The 16,035-nt window shown below is 32.7% G+C and overlaps 1 protein-coding gene across 3 annotated transcripts in view; it reads right to left on the bottom strand.

Annotated features, from left to right (window-relative positions):
• LOC110099829 (BEACH domain-containing protein C2) overlaps nucleotides 1-16,035 on the bottom strand; it is a 111,554-nt gene that overhangs the window by 62,186 nt on the left and 33,333 nt on the right. For all 3 annotated transcript variants that reach the window (XR_003703094.1, XM_020827122.2, XM_020827121.2), the window contains 6 exons: nucleotides 14,697-14,801; nucleotides 14,434-14,547; nucleotides 12,990-13,066; nucleotides 8,335-8,416; nucleotides 1,868-2,161; nucleotides 928-1,517 (listed from right to left, as the gene is read on the bottom strand). Coding sequence is in view for 2 of the 3 variants with exons in the window: in XM_020827122.2 (XP_020682781.1) it covers nucleotides 928-1,517; nucleotides 1,868-2,161; nucleotides 8,335-8,416; nucleotides 12,990-13,066; nucleotides 14,434-14,547; nucleotides 14,697-14,801 (1,262 nt within the window). In the remaining variant the exon portion in view is untranslated. The remainder of the gene's footprint in view (nucleotides 1-927; nucleotides 1,518-1,867; nucleotides 2,162-8,334; nucleotides 8,417-12,989; nucleotides 13,067-14,433; nucleotides 14,548-14,696; nucleotides 14,802-16,035) is intronic.

Raw genomic sequence — 16,035 nt, 5'->3', positions numbered from 1 at the left:
TTCTTCTTGAGCTTTGGTGGTGTTTGTTGGCTGATTTGGAAACATTTGCTGGAGGAGTTTGGATTGGACGGTTGGACTATCTTGCAGTGGTGGACCATCGGTTTGCTAGCCCTAAGCACTTATTTTACTTAACCTACATTTCGATGCATATGAGGAACCCGCTCTGACGGTTATCTAAGGATAGCGTTGTTTTTATTTTCTTTGTTTCTTTGAATTCTCTTCTAGTTTTCTTCGTCGGGTTTTGGATGTTATAGATGATTGCTACTATTTGAATCAAGTTTGGTTTAGTTTCGCCCTTTGTTCTCCTTGTTTGGTTTTTCTATCTAGTGTGCTTACATCAGCAGCACTCTGTAAAGCCAAGCTACTTCTCTCGAATTTCCCTTGCCCTCAATGTTCTTTTCTCTCTCTCCCCCCTCTCTCATCCAAGTTCACAAAAAAGTAAAGCAAATTGAAAGTTAAATCTACATCAATAAATTTATCAGTAGCATTCACAAAATAAAATCCAAAAAGAAATATAATTTACGTGACATTTCAATTTAATTACCAAACTCACATTTTAGCTCAAATTTGATTTCCAACACAATTCAATTTAAGTCATAAATTTATCAAATGAAAAAGCTTAGAGAATAGAAATAAAATATGTAAAATCAAATATAGAGGGATTCATGAACAGTCCTAACTAAAATTGCTACTATATGGTGAAACTGAAAATTTTCAGACCATACTGGAATTCCTAGGGAAAAGATGACCTGTGTTAAACAGGTACACTCAAAAAACTCATTTAACAACAGAAAATATAAATTGAAAGGATGAATCAAGAATTTGAACAATTGTTAAATAATTAGCAGTAAGATCACACCACCCAAACATTAAAAAATATAAATCTTTCAAAAATTTAAAAACATTAAATGACATTCAAATAATCACCTCCATAGCAACATTGAACAAGGTTTCCTTGATTGCAAGGAATTTTTGTTTCTCCTTTCCATTGTACCATGAGATTCACCATTTGTAACTCCAGCCAAGTCATCCTTTCCACAGTGATTCTCTCTCAATGAAGCAAGGACAATACGCAACATGCAAAGAAAGGGCTGATCGCTATCCAACAACTGGTAAAGTGCTGCCATTCCTCCCATTCCTGTCCCTAACCCACCTCCAATTCCAATAATACCACCAAGCCCAGATTCATCTAATAAAAGAGCCTGAAGCATGGCAACTGATTTCTGAACTAGGGGAAGGTCAATCCATTTTCCATTTGAATCCATTTCCAAAGTTGATTTCCATGATGACCACCCACTGCCCCCACCACCAAAAGTTGCTGTTTTGGAGGGAAGACCAACACCGTACCACAGTCTACTCCTATATTTCCAACCCTCTTCTAGATCCAAAGAACAACTTCCATATGATACAAAAGCACAACGGACAGAATCATAAGGCTCCGCTGCTGCTGCTGCAGTGAGGCGCTCCATAACAGCAGCAGAAATTTGCCCATTTTCATCAGCCATGGAAGCAAGAAGCTGACAGAAAACAAAATGAAATTGACAACAGTTATCAGGAATAGCAAGTATAATCAGCATAAATAAAATGTGCCTGCAACCGCATAAGGCCACAATTATTGAAACTAAGATGATTAAATTTCTAAGTTAAATCATATTGCCAATGTTGGTACATACATATTGTGGCAATTTTTTGCACTCTTAGCTGCAATGTTTAAACATAAATTTACAAATGATGCCTAATGATTATATCAAATCTTGAGTAAGAACAAATTGTGAGTTTGCTCAATTTCATCCAGTAAGCAATGAAACAAGAAATGAACATTGGCCAATATAACTAAAATTAAGAGAGGGAATATCTGCATACATACATCCAGGGAAAGCCCTGCATTATTATTGCGTGATAATGCAATTCTAGACCCAGCAGTTTCAAGTGATGCTCCAGATGTTGCTCCTGCAGAGTTTGAGTGTGTAACAACAGATGTAGAAGAACAGAAAGCCTGTGCTTGTGAACGTAAATGATCTTCCACAATCATTAAAATCACAATTGCATTCTCAGCCAAGAAAACAGAAGGATGAGCAACCTTCTCTGCTTCTTCTTTGGCCTTTTCTGGTGGCAATCCCTCTGCAGCAACACCAGCAGCTGCTGCAGCAATAACTTGAGTCTGTTATGAAAGAAAAAAATGAATGAAGAAACAGCCATTCGGTCTGTTGAATAATTTAAAACAGAAAATGGAAGAAACAAATTTATCAAAAGGCATTACTTTTACAAGAAAAAGGCATGTATATCTTTATTTTCACACAAAAAATGTGCTATGACTTGAAATATACAATGTTTTCCCATCAATTTATTAATTTTATTTATGCATCCATGTCAATGTTTTTGCTGGAGCTAGTAGTTGTTTATCAAGTGTAATGTAGATTTTTATGGCATTTGAGCAAGAATAATTTTCAATCATTCGATCCTAATTAGTAAAGTCCAGATGGGCATTGGCTAGAAATTTGTTTGATTAGATTATTCACTTCTATTACACCTCATGATTAACTAGAGGGAGTCAACATGGTGAGTGGCATAAATTGATATCAGAGAAGAGTTCAAATTGTAATTTATAATGTAAGAGATACTGGATTTAGAAATGAATATAGAAAAGAGATTACTTTTAGATGTGATTAGTACAGAGTTATAGGTTGATCTGATTAAGTAGATGATTTAGTCAAGTTTAGAAGTGACTTGTAAGTAACATGATTATTATATAATAATTTGCATTAAACAAGCAAAGTTATGCATTCTCAGATAAATATAAATGAAGAAATGTCAAAAAAAATTGTCAATCATCCCAACCAACCATTGAAACAAAAATACAAGTTGAAAAAAAATTCAAATAGAATTACTGTTTAGAATAAAACAAATGGGGAGACTAGACCCAAAGAGCTGCATGATATTGTGAATCAAATTTCACAGAGTCTTGACAAAATAGCATCTATTGATAAATCATTTTCAAGCAGTGAACTAAGATTTGAGTTTGGTAGTAAGGTAGATCAGCACTTGATATATTTCAGACTTTGAAGCCATTAGCATTCAAGAGAGCAAGTGATCGAACAATTGCTAAAGATTGGTTGTTGAAAATAGGAAAAAATTTAGATGATATGATTTACTATTATAATAGAAGAGTCATAATTATAACCTTTGTTACAGGGAAAAGTTGAGAGATGGTGATAGTCGTAGCTTCATGAGAAATTTGAGATAAGTTTGTAAAGTTGTTCACACACTGATTTATTCCACCATCACCTAGACTAGCACTGCAGAAGAAAATTTTTAACCTGACTCAGGGATAAAAATAATAATTATACACTATGAGGTAGGGATCACCACTTTATTAAGATATGCTACTCACTCTATTAGCACTTGGACTAAAAGTTGCCATAAATTTTTAGAAGCATATGAGATTAGCTTTAGCTCTTTTTAAATCAATGAATTTTAAGTTTTAGTGAAAAGAATCATAAGAGTTAAAAAAATGAGATAAATTATGCAAAATAGAATAGGGAGCAATACTCAGGTAAGAAAAAAATTTTGATAGAGGAGATAGTTTCATAAATAAGAAATTGAAGTTTGAAAATAAGCAAAAATAGATACATTATGAAAAGCCAAAATGTGAGCAGTGAAAATAGATATTTTGGGGAGCGTCTTAGTGATTCTAGCATCTTAGCTTTGTGCCCTATCAAATGCATCATATGATTTATTATTTAGAAGTTACTATCATCGGCGAAATCATAGGTTTTAGTCATAACCGTAATTTGATGGAACAATTCGAAACCACTAGATCAAAGGATCGTCGTCATATTTGTTTAACTATAGTAGTGTCATTTCATAGTAAAATCACCAATAAAAGGACATGTTATGCCCTTAATGGCAAGAGATGGGCAAGAGATCTCTTAAGAATAAATCGTACAAATATGTTGGACAAGATATTGGTCATTTATAAGATAAGATTTTATCAAATTGAGCACCCTCAATAAACTATAGTGGAAGGTAGATGAATTTTTCTCTATCTTTTTCTAGTAGATTTAGCTTCATTAAATTGAATTTTTTTACTTCTCATACTTTTTTTTTGGCTAAAATATCGAACCAAAATCAATCAGACAGTCATTCGAGCGCATTTTGAAAAATAGAATACCCTTCAATAGGATTAATTATTATGTGCGGACACCGAACGTCATCCGGAGACCAACTAGAATGTGTCACGTCACCCCTTCGCTCGGTACCGCTCAGTATCGCGGCTCGGTACCGCTGACGTGGCTCCACCTGATTCACCTCTAGACATAGAGCTGCGTCCGGCCTCCGCACAGAATAATTTCTCCTTCGATAGAGGAATTATGTCAACACGGCCATCAACGAAGTTTTTAAATGATTTCATGTTATCATTTGAACCATGCGAACTTTGTTAGCATGTTTGAAGAAGATTGGATTCATAGATTAACCTTATGAGTCACCACATCAAAGGAGTGATTATGCGATATTTTTTTACTAAAGATATTGAAGGCCTAGTGTGTTTCTTAAATAAAATATCATGTCACTTTGAACTTGTTTTGTAGGTGTTCGTTATAGGGTTCATCCCTTGTCGACTCAAGTTCTTGTGCAGCGGATGATCATACATGAAATGAGAAACTTATGATCTTGTCTTATAGGCAAGGAGATTCAATCAAGAAATGTCATGTAAAATATTTTAACTTTTTGTACATGGGAAAGAGTTTGCAAATTTTGAAAATGATTGTTCATCTTTAAAAAAACAACGGAGTGCACAAGTCTCAGTGGGGTGAGTTTAATTTCAGCTTATTATCAATTTACACAGCATTCTCATGCGTTGACTTCGAGCATTTACGACATACATTGAAGGCTAAAGCACAAACGAACATATTTGGATTTAAAAAGAGATAAAAAATTTAAAATAGTACCACGCCACATTTTTTTAAAGCAACAAAATTTTAGTTCACTTCATGTTTAACTTTCATTTTTAACAAACAACACAACTACCATATAAGTTTTTAAAGAGAAGAAATATACAATGGGGTGGAAACTTGCGGAGAGAAGAAATAGATAAGAAGCCCGAGACGAAGTTAAAGAGAGGAGAAGAGAAAGGGGAACATAGCTCGCAAACTATCAAAGAAGAACCCTCAAGTTTTCTTTCCAAAAATAATCACATAACTCTTACTAAAAACTGCCCAAAACAACCCTAATATATAGGTGAAGAAAGAGAACTAAACAGCCGCCCACTCAAACCAATATGAAAGGGGGAGGCAAAAGACCAAAAGACAACTGACTGGAACAGCACACGAAGAGGCACGCGGGAAACAGCCAAGGAACGAACAGCACCAGGGGATGAATCAGGGCATAAAGAGGAACCAAACAGCCAAGCGGGCAGGAACCGAACAGTCAGCAATCGGGACAGCCTTGCTTGCATCAAATCTCCCCTGGTTGAGAGTTCTCATCCCCTGATGAGATGACTTTAGAACTTCCATGACGTGTCGAAGGCGCCACATCCAACTCTTGAAATAAGGCCGCATATTTCTCTTAATATTTTCTCTCTTGCTTGAACTAGGTTTGAAGAAGTTTCTTTCCCTTCTCGTATTTTTCTGTAACCAAATTCATTTTATGTTGAATTTTGTACAACTCATTATGGATGGGATTGGTAGAACTTCCTTGCGGTGAGATCCATCGCCTCTTAGGAATAGTTTCTTCAAGATAAATTGGTTTACTTTCTCCAACTTCAGATTCAATTACATCATGATTTTCCATTTTTATAAAGACTTAAAGAAAGGAAGACCCAACAAAAACCTAAGCTCTGATTTTAACGTGCATTAAATACATGTATAAATTGTTTTTTTTTTAGCTTTTCTTCCCCAATATAAGGGCTGTTTTGTGGTTGTTTTAGGAGGGTTTTAGAAATAAAAATTTGTGGAATGTAAAAACCTGTGGGTTTACATAGCTTGCGAGCTATGGTCTTCTTTCCCCTTCTCCTCTTAAAATTCATCTCGGTCGTCTAATCCCTTCTTCTCTATCCAGGGTTTCCACTCCACATGTATCCTTCTTCTCTAAAATATATATATGTTTTATAGTTTATGTTTGTCATTTGTAGTTGAAGTTGTGTCTCTTGATTTGCAATCTTAGTGTTTATATTTATATATGTTGTAAGAAAGAAAGATTTGTGTCTTTGCAATATTTTCTTGTTGCGTCACATTCCTAGATCATTCTATATATTGCAATGTATCAAATACTTTAAAGAATTATTTCATGCTCTTGTATTATGTGGTCATTAAGAGAAAATTGAAAGATAAAGTTAGCATTTTTGGGTTTTACTTCATGCAAGTTCAAGTACACAAATAGGCACAAATACACAATTAATTTAATGTTAAGGATAGCAAGGATCTCGACATGATAATGGATGACATAAATACAAAAAAGGCAAAACCCTTCTTCTCATCTAATCTAGAAAACATTCAGAAAAACAACAAAATAAAGCATAGTCAAAACCACAAATACACAAGGAACATGATGATCGTTGCTAAAAACTGATAATAAGGAAGTTCCGTGAGGAAAAATCAAAAGCTATACATATGAAAGATGGTCTTCTAATTCATCCCATTTTATGGAAAGCAAGTCTCACCAACTGATGTAGGCAAAGGGGGGTCAAAATATTTTGGTTTAATTTTTGGTGAGCTTCTAAAATCAGCTCATTAATGGTGAACTTCTTGTTTCCAACTCATTATTATGTGTAGTTTATCTCCTTTTTAGCTCAAAATTTCTGTCCAAAAGTATTCCCCCTTTATTTGGTTCATTCCCCCTTCTCTGTGGCTCCTTGGCTTCTCCTCCTTGGCTCATTCCAGTGGCTAGTCCTTCTCCCCTTCTCTGTGTCTCTTCGATTTTCCCTGCTTGGTTTCCTATTCCGGTTCCTCTTGTGGTGCTTGTTCCGGTTCCCTGTCTGGCTGCTTGTTCCAATTACTTGGGCTGCCTGCTCCGGTTCCCCTGGTTCCTCCCCCTTTGGCTGCTGTTCCGGGTTCCCTTGGCTGCCTTTTTTTCGGGTTTTTAGGTGGCTGTTTGGGTGATGTTCCTGGACAGCCCCTTGGCCTTCTATTTCTCCTTTTTTAATTGAATTAATTGAAGATGTTTTGGGCTATTTGGCTGCCCTCTTTTCTCCTATAAATATAAGATGTTTTGTAAGCAAAAAAAAGGAATATGTTATGGAGAGATTTTTGGATCTAAAAACCTGAGGGTTTTTCTTCATTCTTGGAAAAGCTTGCGAGCTTGTTCCGTTCTTCCTCTCCCTCTAGGAAAGCTTGCGAGCTTGTCCTCTCTTCGTCTCGGCTTCTAACCACTTTCTTCTCTCCGCAAGTTCGACGCCATTTGTACCTTTCTTCTTGATTAAGGGATGCAACTTTAGGAGGTTTTATTTAAAAGTTTGTAAGCGTCGTTTGCAAGAGTCTTTTATATTATGAAAGTTTAATTTTAGTATGTATTTTGTCTATTTTTGAATATTTCGTGTATTTTCTATATCCCAGGAAGTGTGTATCTTTATGCTTGCAAAAATTAGGGGCTTTTCCTAATTTTTGCTTGCATCACCAACATAAGATTTATTTTGGCCACTCACTTAGTTCAATGTCTCCATCATACATTAGGTAGGACATCTCCTGAATTAAATTACTTTCAGTAACTATAAAGCAAATGAACTTGCGAGTTTAAACAAATAAAAGTAGAGTCGTGAGGAAATATGCTTAGAGCAGATGAAAAACTGAACATACGGAATATCTTCATACCGGGCTGCATGTAGACAAAAGGCATTACAGTGAATAAAAATTCCTGCTAATTTATGTAAATTTACAAGAGGAAACCGCAAAAACAGTCCTGATTTCTAAATTTTCAAAGCTCGTCTAATAATGATGATTTTTCTCTATAATAAATGTTGAATATAAGTTTTCATGTTAATGTTGACATATTAAACTTCATTTGTTGCATCAACTTCATGATTTCGTATTGGAAAACTAGAATCTATACCACATGTCAAGCCCTTTGATTAGTTCAACGCATGACCTCATTGATTTTAGAAAATGATAATAAAAGGTATAGGACAACACTGATTTACACCTCATGAAACAAAGATTTTATCACATAAAGTTCACTGTTTTGGAGAAAAGCAAGCATAATGAAAGCCAAATGCCATCTATATAGCTTTGTGCCGAACTATTTTAATACTATTGGTGCACATATTGAAAATAAAACCCAAAAGATTAAGGAATGATCAACAAATGGCAAGTTTAGGGGTGGTTCACAAGCATGTAAAATTACCTGAACCTGGAGCTCCCGCACAGAAAAATCTAACAAGCCACCTAACAGTCTTCTCTTGAAAATAGGCAGTGATTCTTCACGCCTTCAATTAGGACATCAAGCAAACAAAAAGTAAGTTGATAAAAAAGTAAACTAAATAATTGCTTGGCTAAAATAATTTAGAAGCGCATCAGCAAGATAAATCATGATCTGAATCATAAAGAAAGACTTATTGTTCAGACAGGGAAAAATATGCTAAGGGAACAATCAAAGGATATGTAATACTCAAATACGTTTAAAAAAATGATCAAATTTTACTTAAATTTTAATCCCAATTTTCGCATCTTCTGAAAATGATAAAATGTATTTATAAATTCTTCTTTTATTTATGATCATTTTGATATATAAATGCATGCATGTGTTTATATGGACATGTTTGTGTTTATATATATATATATATATATATATATATTAGCCTTCATAAATTAATTTATTACTTAAATCAACTGTCCTAAACTATTTAATAATACAATTCATTGAATGATATTCCTGTATAAGAGTTTAATTACTGTAGCTGAAATCCCTATCTCCAAAACACAGTACATCTTTTAATGGTATTGAGAATGTCTGTGATGTTTTTTCCATAAGGATATAAAGTTTATATATATAATTAATTATATATACTAACAACTAATAGCCTAAGAATTCATCTCTTTCTTTTAGCCTTTAGGAGCTAAGCAACATAGAGCAGACCGCAAACAGGAGCTGAAGGAAGAAGAGAGCTAGAATAGTGAGAAGAAACATAGACTTTATGTTGTTTTATGGAGAAACGATCTTGGCTAGAGGTTATTGAGCTCAATGGCTTGTATGAGTAATTATTTTGAGATAAATGTTATTTTGAGGTTATTTTGATTAATATTTGAGTTGGTACATAAGGATATTAAAATTTTCTTGGGAAATTTGTTATGATGTATATTTGGTTTTGGTGGTTAGATGCTCAAATTCTAGCATAGGGAGGAAACTATTCTTAAGTGAAATGCTTGCTAATTCCCTCGAAATTTCTTCATAAGCATATTAATAAGATGTTATCAATAAGTCTAATGCATTACACGTTATCTTCCAATCATACAAATTTTATAATCTATCGTGCAAATTCAAGTAATCAAATGTTACTTCACATATAGCGTTGCTTATGCAATATAAACAAGTTGATACAAATTAATGATCGCATGCTCATAACAATGCCAAGTATATAATGAAAGCCTATGATAATGATGCTAATAAGAAGCTTATGAGATCATGTCATATGGAATAGGTTGCAAAATTAAGAGAACCTATGTAAGGGGCAAAAGTATTAACAAGATAAGCCATATAGAGGCCAAAAGCCGTTGTTGACTACTGATAATTGTACACTGCAGCAATCCAAGTGTTATTGGCGGGTCATTCTATAATTGCTATATTTATTTAAGTCTAACCCTCATAAATAGTCATTATAGACCAACAGTTTATAGATAACAAACTTAAAATTTATAAATTATGTGGCAAAACCTAGACATCATTATATGACACTTATAAGACTATGGACAAATAAAAGGAGAAAAGAAATATGAGAGTAAAACTGAAATTTGATATGTAAGTGATGTTTCCTTCCTTGCAAACATACATACTTATTACTTATAACTGTTCAATTATTATATCATGCAATGATTAATGTTATTGCACTAAACTAGAATTGTCTATGATTATTAATATTCATGCCTTTTTAAACAACTAACGAGCATGTTATTTTATTTTCCTTGTCTTGTAAACTCAGTACTTGTAAAAATTAAAATGATAATAATATGTTAAAATTATTAATAAATATTTATTTATGTTTGTTTAGTTGTGCCTCAAAATTTTATTAAGTGATAAAAAAGGCTAAATAAATGAATTTTACTAATTTTTAATATATATATATAAGAAATATATAAAAAGGGGGGATATTAAATTAACAAAACGCCTATATAATAAGTGTTATAGAGTTTGCAAACTGCAGCACTAATTAAGTAATTAAAATCAGTTATTAATGACGAAGATTGAGCAAGCACTTGAGTGAAACAAAGAGCGAGTGGGAGAGAATGAGGGCGAGAAAGAGAGAGTGGATGAAGAAACCAAGCAAGAATGAGGGAGAGAAATCGAATGATCCTGACCACAAGAAAGGGAAAGCGAGCAAGGTTTTAATGTGGGCTCAGACTAAGCCACACAAAATTGAGTTGTGCTTAAGCAAGATTGTAGTTTTTCTTTCTTGATGAAATTTAATTGAGATTTCCTTTGCTATTCCTTCAAATTAGGAAATCCTAGCTTCAGTTTTTAATTTTTAAGGAAATTTTGGTAAGGGTTCCTATGAGGAAGACTAAGACAAGCAAAGGAGTCTAACGTTTTAAGAAAACTTAGAAAATTTTATTTGATGAAATATGATAATTTAAATAAAGATTAATTATGGATGAATGCTGTCTTTTTAGAATATAAGATTTTTTTTTTTAATTATATTGAACTAATTAATTGGAACTAGCAAGGAAATATTAGGATTAAATTTATTAAAAGTTCATATATTTTAAATATATAGTTAAATAAAAGGAGTAAAATGAACAGCTTACCTGAATGGATATGATTATAAATGTATTTAGTAGATTATATTATGAACCTACAAAAAGTAATAAATTTTATAGATATATATAAAACAAAACATAATTAAATTATAATAAAAAAAGAATTATGTCAGAGAGAGTTTGAGACTTTTAAAAAATACTTTACAATTAATTAAAACTTATGTGTAACTTGTACAATATTTGTTCGTATAGGTATCCCATTAAAAAAAGCAACATAAAAAGAATACATGGCCAGCTACTAATTATATTTTTACCTTATATTAATTAAATTCATTTCTCTTGGAGTGTCCCTTTATATGCATTCGATGATATTATTACCACAAGTAGTCTTTGAAAAGTGATTAAATGAATATTCACTTTTATAAAAATCTTCATATTGTTAGATAGAACTCATATTATCTCCTAAAATGTAAATAAAAAAAGTATTAGAAATAATGCATGTTTGATATGATGATTTTAATATGAGTATATTAAAAGATAGAGTTCAAGCCATTATAATACTGGCTCAAAAAGATTGTATTCACGCTTAAAATTACTACATGCCATCATTTCAATGTTAGGATAAGCTCGGAAGAGATCATTGAGATGAATGAGCCTTTAATGATACAAAGATAGAGGGTACTCCTCCAACAAGTGTTTTACACAATAAGATAAGGCATCCATTTTTCTCATGATAAAAACAGCTCTTAAGAGATTATTTGTTTGTTCTATCATTGAGCAACCTACAAATGTATTTTCAATCATTCTTACAACAACAACAAACCTTTATCCCACTACGTGGACAACCTTTATCCCACTACGTGGGGTCAGATATATGAATCTTTTTTCTCCATTGTGTCCTACTAAGAGTCAAATTCTCATTTAAATCTAATAAAGAAAGGTCATTTCTAATATTTTCTAACCAAGTCCTTTTAGGTCTACCTTTACCTTTTTTAACATAGGCCAAATTTAATACATCTACTCTCCTAATAGGGTCATCGGAATGCTGTCTTTTTAATATGACCAAACCATCTAAGGCCACTCTCTCTAATCTTCTCGGTCACTGAAACTACTACAACCTTTTCACGAATTTGCATGTTTCGTATCCTGTCTCTAAGAATAAATTCACTCATCCACATTAGCATCCTCATCTCAGCAACACTTAAAATAGGTTATGAATTACACATAATGATTTGCATGCATATTATCTTCTAATATTTGAATTATAATGTACAAATATAACTGACCACCTATTCCCACATAAGTATTTCAAGCTCTTAGGTCAGGTTGTAACAATATTAGAATTGTTTATACCTTCGAATTTTAGATTAGTTGTTGCTACTTCTGAGGTAAAATAACAATTGAGCCATAGTAATGTGATAAGGTTTATTTTCCATCTAAGTGTTTTAACGTACAATTTTGAGTGTATAAGAGAAGAAAAATATTGATAATATATGTTAATGACACCTAATATGTATTAATTATCTACTAGTTGATAGTTATTTTAATGAATTTAATTATGTATAATTCAGCATGAATGATTGTGTTAGATCAATTGGACGACCATGAAAAGTATTTTGTATTTTGTGGCAATATAGACAGACAAATTCTCTAACATGAATCTGATTAGTAAGAGTCAAAATGAGTATTAGTGAAACTGCATCTAATTGGGTGGTTCTCCTTTTCCACATCTCTTGTTTGATCAAGAGAGATAAAAAATGGGGTGCACCACGCTACTGCCTAAGGAAAAAGACAGAAAAAGACTGAACAAAATTCTACCAAGAATAAAGCTGTATTTATGCATGCTACACATCCATAACACCATTCAACCCTGAAAAAATCATTATTTCCACCAGAAGATTAATTTAAGAAAGCACAAACATCAAATAAGACTAGAGAAGCAGTTCAAAGAGAAAACACACTACTAACAAATGGCTTGTAAAAACATTATTCTTTTAAAAGAATAAGACAGATATGAAGCTAGAGATATATAATAACAAAAAAACCAACATTATTTCTAATCCTGTAAATTTAGTTAAAGATTAGTGCCTGATTCTTTGGTCCCCAGCACTTGATCCACCAACCATCGCCAGCCATTCTGCACAGTGAATCACAGCTTCTACATCCTGCCAAGAAAAAAGAATAGTCATATTTCAATTACATATAGAAGTTTGCGGAAGTAAATTAAATAATGACTAAGAGTAGCGTTCATATCTAAAAAATGAAGCCATAATATGAATTAGGCAACATATCACAAATTTTATAGCTCTCTCTTTATGGCCGATCAAGCAAGTACATAAAGCATGGCATTGACAAGGAGAACAACTGCTATCAAGAATATGAATTTCTATATCATCCAACAAAAGAAAGTTGATAAATTTCATTATTTAAACATTGTTTACCGCTATCAAGGACTAGTTTAAGATGGAAATTACGCCTTATCGATAGGATATCCGATAATATGATAGTTTAGTTTTGAGTGCTCTGTAATGCCAAAAATTTTCTAAGTTACATGCCAAATTTCTATAATTCAAATATATACCAAAATACCAACTTTCACAAAAAAATTTGCAGTTTATATATAGATAACTGTTTGGTATAAATAATTGCTTTGTATAAAAAGTTAAAACTTAAATATATTCAATTTTTAATTAAGAATTTTGTAATATATAAAAAGAGGAATTTTGAGGATTTCAAACTATGTATGAGAAGAGGAAATTGGGAGATTTGTTATCTAAGGAATAATTTTTATATTTCGATTTGGTGCGGATTAAAATTGTACAAATTATCAAATTATGAAATTTGGATCAATATAGGTGATGTATTTGCGTAGGCGAGTTCAACGTGTTTGAATTTAGAAAGCAACTCATAGTAGAGGCAACATATTAAATTTCTAATTCATAAAGCAAGCATTTTAGCCTTTTTCATATACGCTTGCACGAGAAAGAGTTTAGTTGTTGCTCATTAGCAATTCTATATAGTATTGACTGGAATGACATATTTCCTAATGCATTGGAAAAAAAATCCATTTTTTACAAGATGTTACATTGTTAAATGAAAGCCATGTAGTTTGCGCAGGCTTTTTCTTATACATGCATTGTACACCCATGTATTTTAAAGTGAAGTATGACAAGTGTAATTGATCAAATAAATATTATGATCAAAACCTAATAGACCAAAGAAAATATCATAAAATTGTAAAACTTTTCTTTTGAAGTTCTTAAGCCGTATATGAGTGCAGTTTCAAACTCACAAAATTTAAAAATTATCAAACATGGAACAGATTCCAGAATTATCCATTTTCACATGGGCGAAACATATAACAAAAACTAGATCTTTGCAGTACATTTTTATATTAATGACAAAAGAATAATGAGGAAATAAAATTTATTTAAGGCAAACTGGGATAAAACATGTGAATGTTAATATGAATGGTGAGTTGTTGTGAAAAAACCCTAAAACATACTGAACTAATAGTAGATAGAAACTTTACCATCCATCCATTTTTTCTTCGCAACGAGTGCTCTAGCATGATGATAAGGAAGTTGTGGATGAGATCTTCAATCTCACTGATGCATGCATCATCTGAATCTTTTAGTGATCCTACCTGAAAGAACAAATGATGGCACAAGTAGTCATGAAAATTAAATGTAAATCTTATTTTAAGAAATCTTAAATAACATGTAATATCAGGTAAATTCTTCATGTTGTGCAATATTTTTATAGGTGACTATGAAGGAACATATATATCATTACCTCATAGATAGATATTTGAACATCTAAAATCCACTCTGGCCATTCTTCCATGGAAGTCAGACAATTTCTATTTTCTGGATTACTGCAAGCCAGAAAGAGAAGATCCTGAAATCCCAAAAAAAAAAAAAACCGCCCCAGGAAAAAGATTAAATACAAACTTAGAAATAAATGCTAAAATTAAAATTTAGACAGTATCTGAAAAACTCAAATTTTTCAAAAGATAGGATGAAAATTTCACCTAAAATTATACCCCACTTTTCGCCTGTTCCAAAAATTATCGAAACTATTTTATAAAATTCTAAAGTTTATACCAATCATTTTAATACATAGAAATATATATAAAAAAGAAGTATATTAATATTTATTAATTAATTTTTCAATTAAATAAAACTGTCCAAAAATGTTATTTAATGCTTACTATGGCGAATCAATCTACTTTAGCAACAAGCTCTTTTTCCATTTCAGACGAATCCTGAGCTAAGATTATCCCTATTTCCTTAACCATCCTTATCCCAGTTCTTCATAACCGGCAGCTGGAGGCAGATAAAAAGAAGAAATAAGGGAGAGAAGAAAGGAAAAAAAAAAGTATAAATCAAGACTTTCAGAAAGAATCCTATTTTAGTATTTTTGTCGCTCTATGCCACTACATACATCTAATCATTTCAAAAGCTTACATCCTAAAGCAATATGACATACGCATGTGCCCCTTGCCGCTCTATGTCACTGCAGACATCTACCAATCTCCCTAACTCAGCTAACCTGCAGCCTCCATTCACTCGAAACCGCCAACAATCCCTCAACCCAATGATCCCATGATGAGGACATCGGAAGATCTACGGCTACGATCTAGAGTTTATTTATTATTATTTTTTTATGTGTTTTATGTACTAGTTTATTTGATATTTATGTTTTCCCATTGTACCCTTCTGAGGGGAGTTTAGTGAGTTGTGGCCAAGAGGGCATATTAATCTTTTGAGTTTTCTTATTTGTAGAGGCCTATATATAGAGGCCTTAGGCTTTGTATTGGGATGATGATTAATATGAAATTTTCAGCATGTGCTTATGGATCTCTTTGTGAGTTCTAGGTTTTCTCTCTTTGGATGATTTCTTAGTGAGTTCGTGAGAGGAGAGGCCCAAGTGGGGCAAAAGCAATACCCGTCAATCTTGGTGGATTCCAAGGTTCGCAGTTCTCTTATCTTTCTTTTTCTTTTATTTTTCTTCTTGCATCGAATTCCCTTCCCACCCGTCTACTTCCATAGCTTCCACCGCCGGCCATTCTCACCACCCCAATTCTCTCCCAAATTCCTCCACCTCAAGCCCCTGTTTCCCCCAACCCGCC

The sequence above is a fragment of the Dendrobium catenatum genome, unplaced genomic scaffold (genome assembly GCF_001605985.2).
Source record: "Dendrobium catenatum unplaced genomic scaffold, ASM160598v2 fragScaff_scaffold_1608, whole genome shotgun sequence".
Taxonomy (NCBI): Eukaryota; Viridiplantae; Streptophyta; class Magnoliopsida; order Asparagales; family Orchidaceae; genus Dendrobium; species Dendrobium catenatum.
This window is presented reverse-complemented; position numbering and strand designations above follow the sequence as displayed.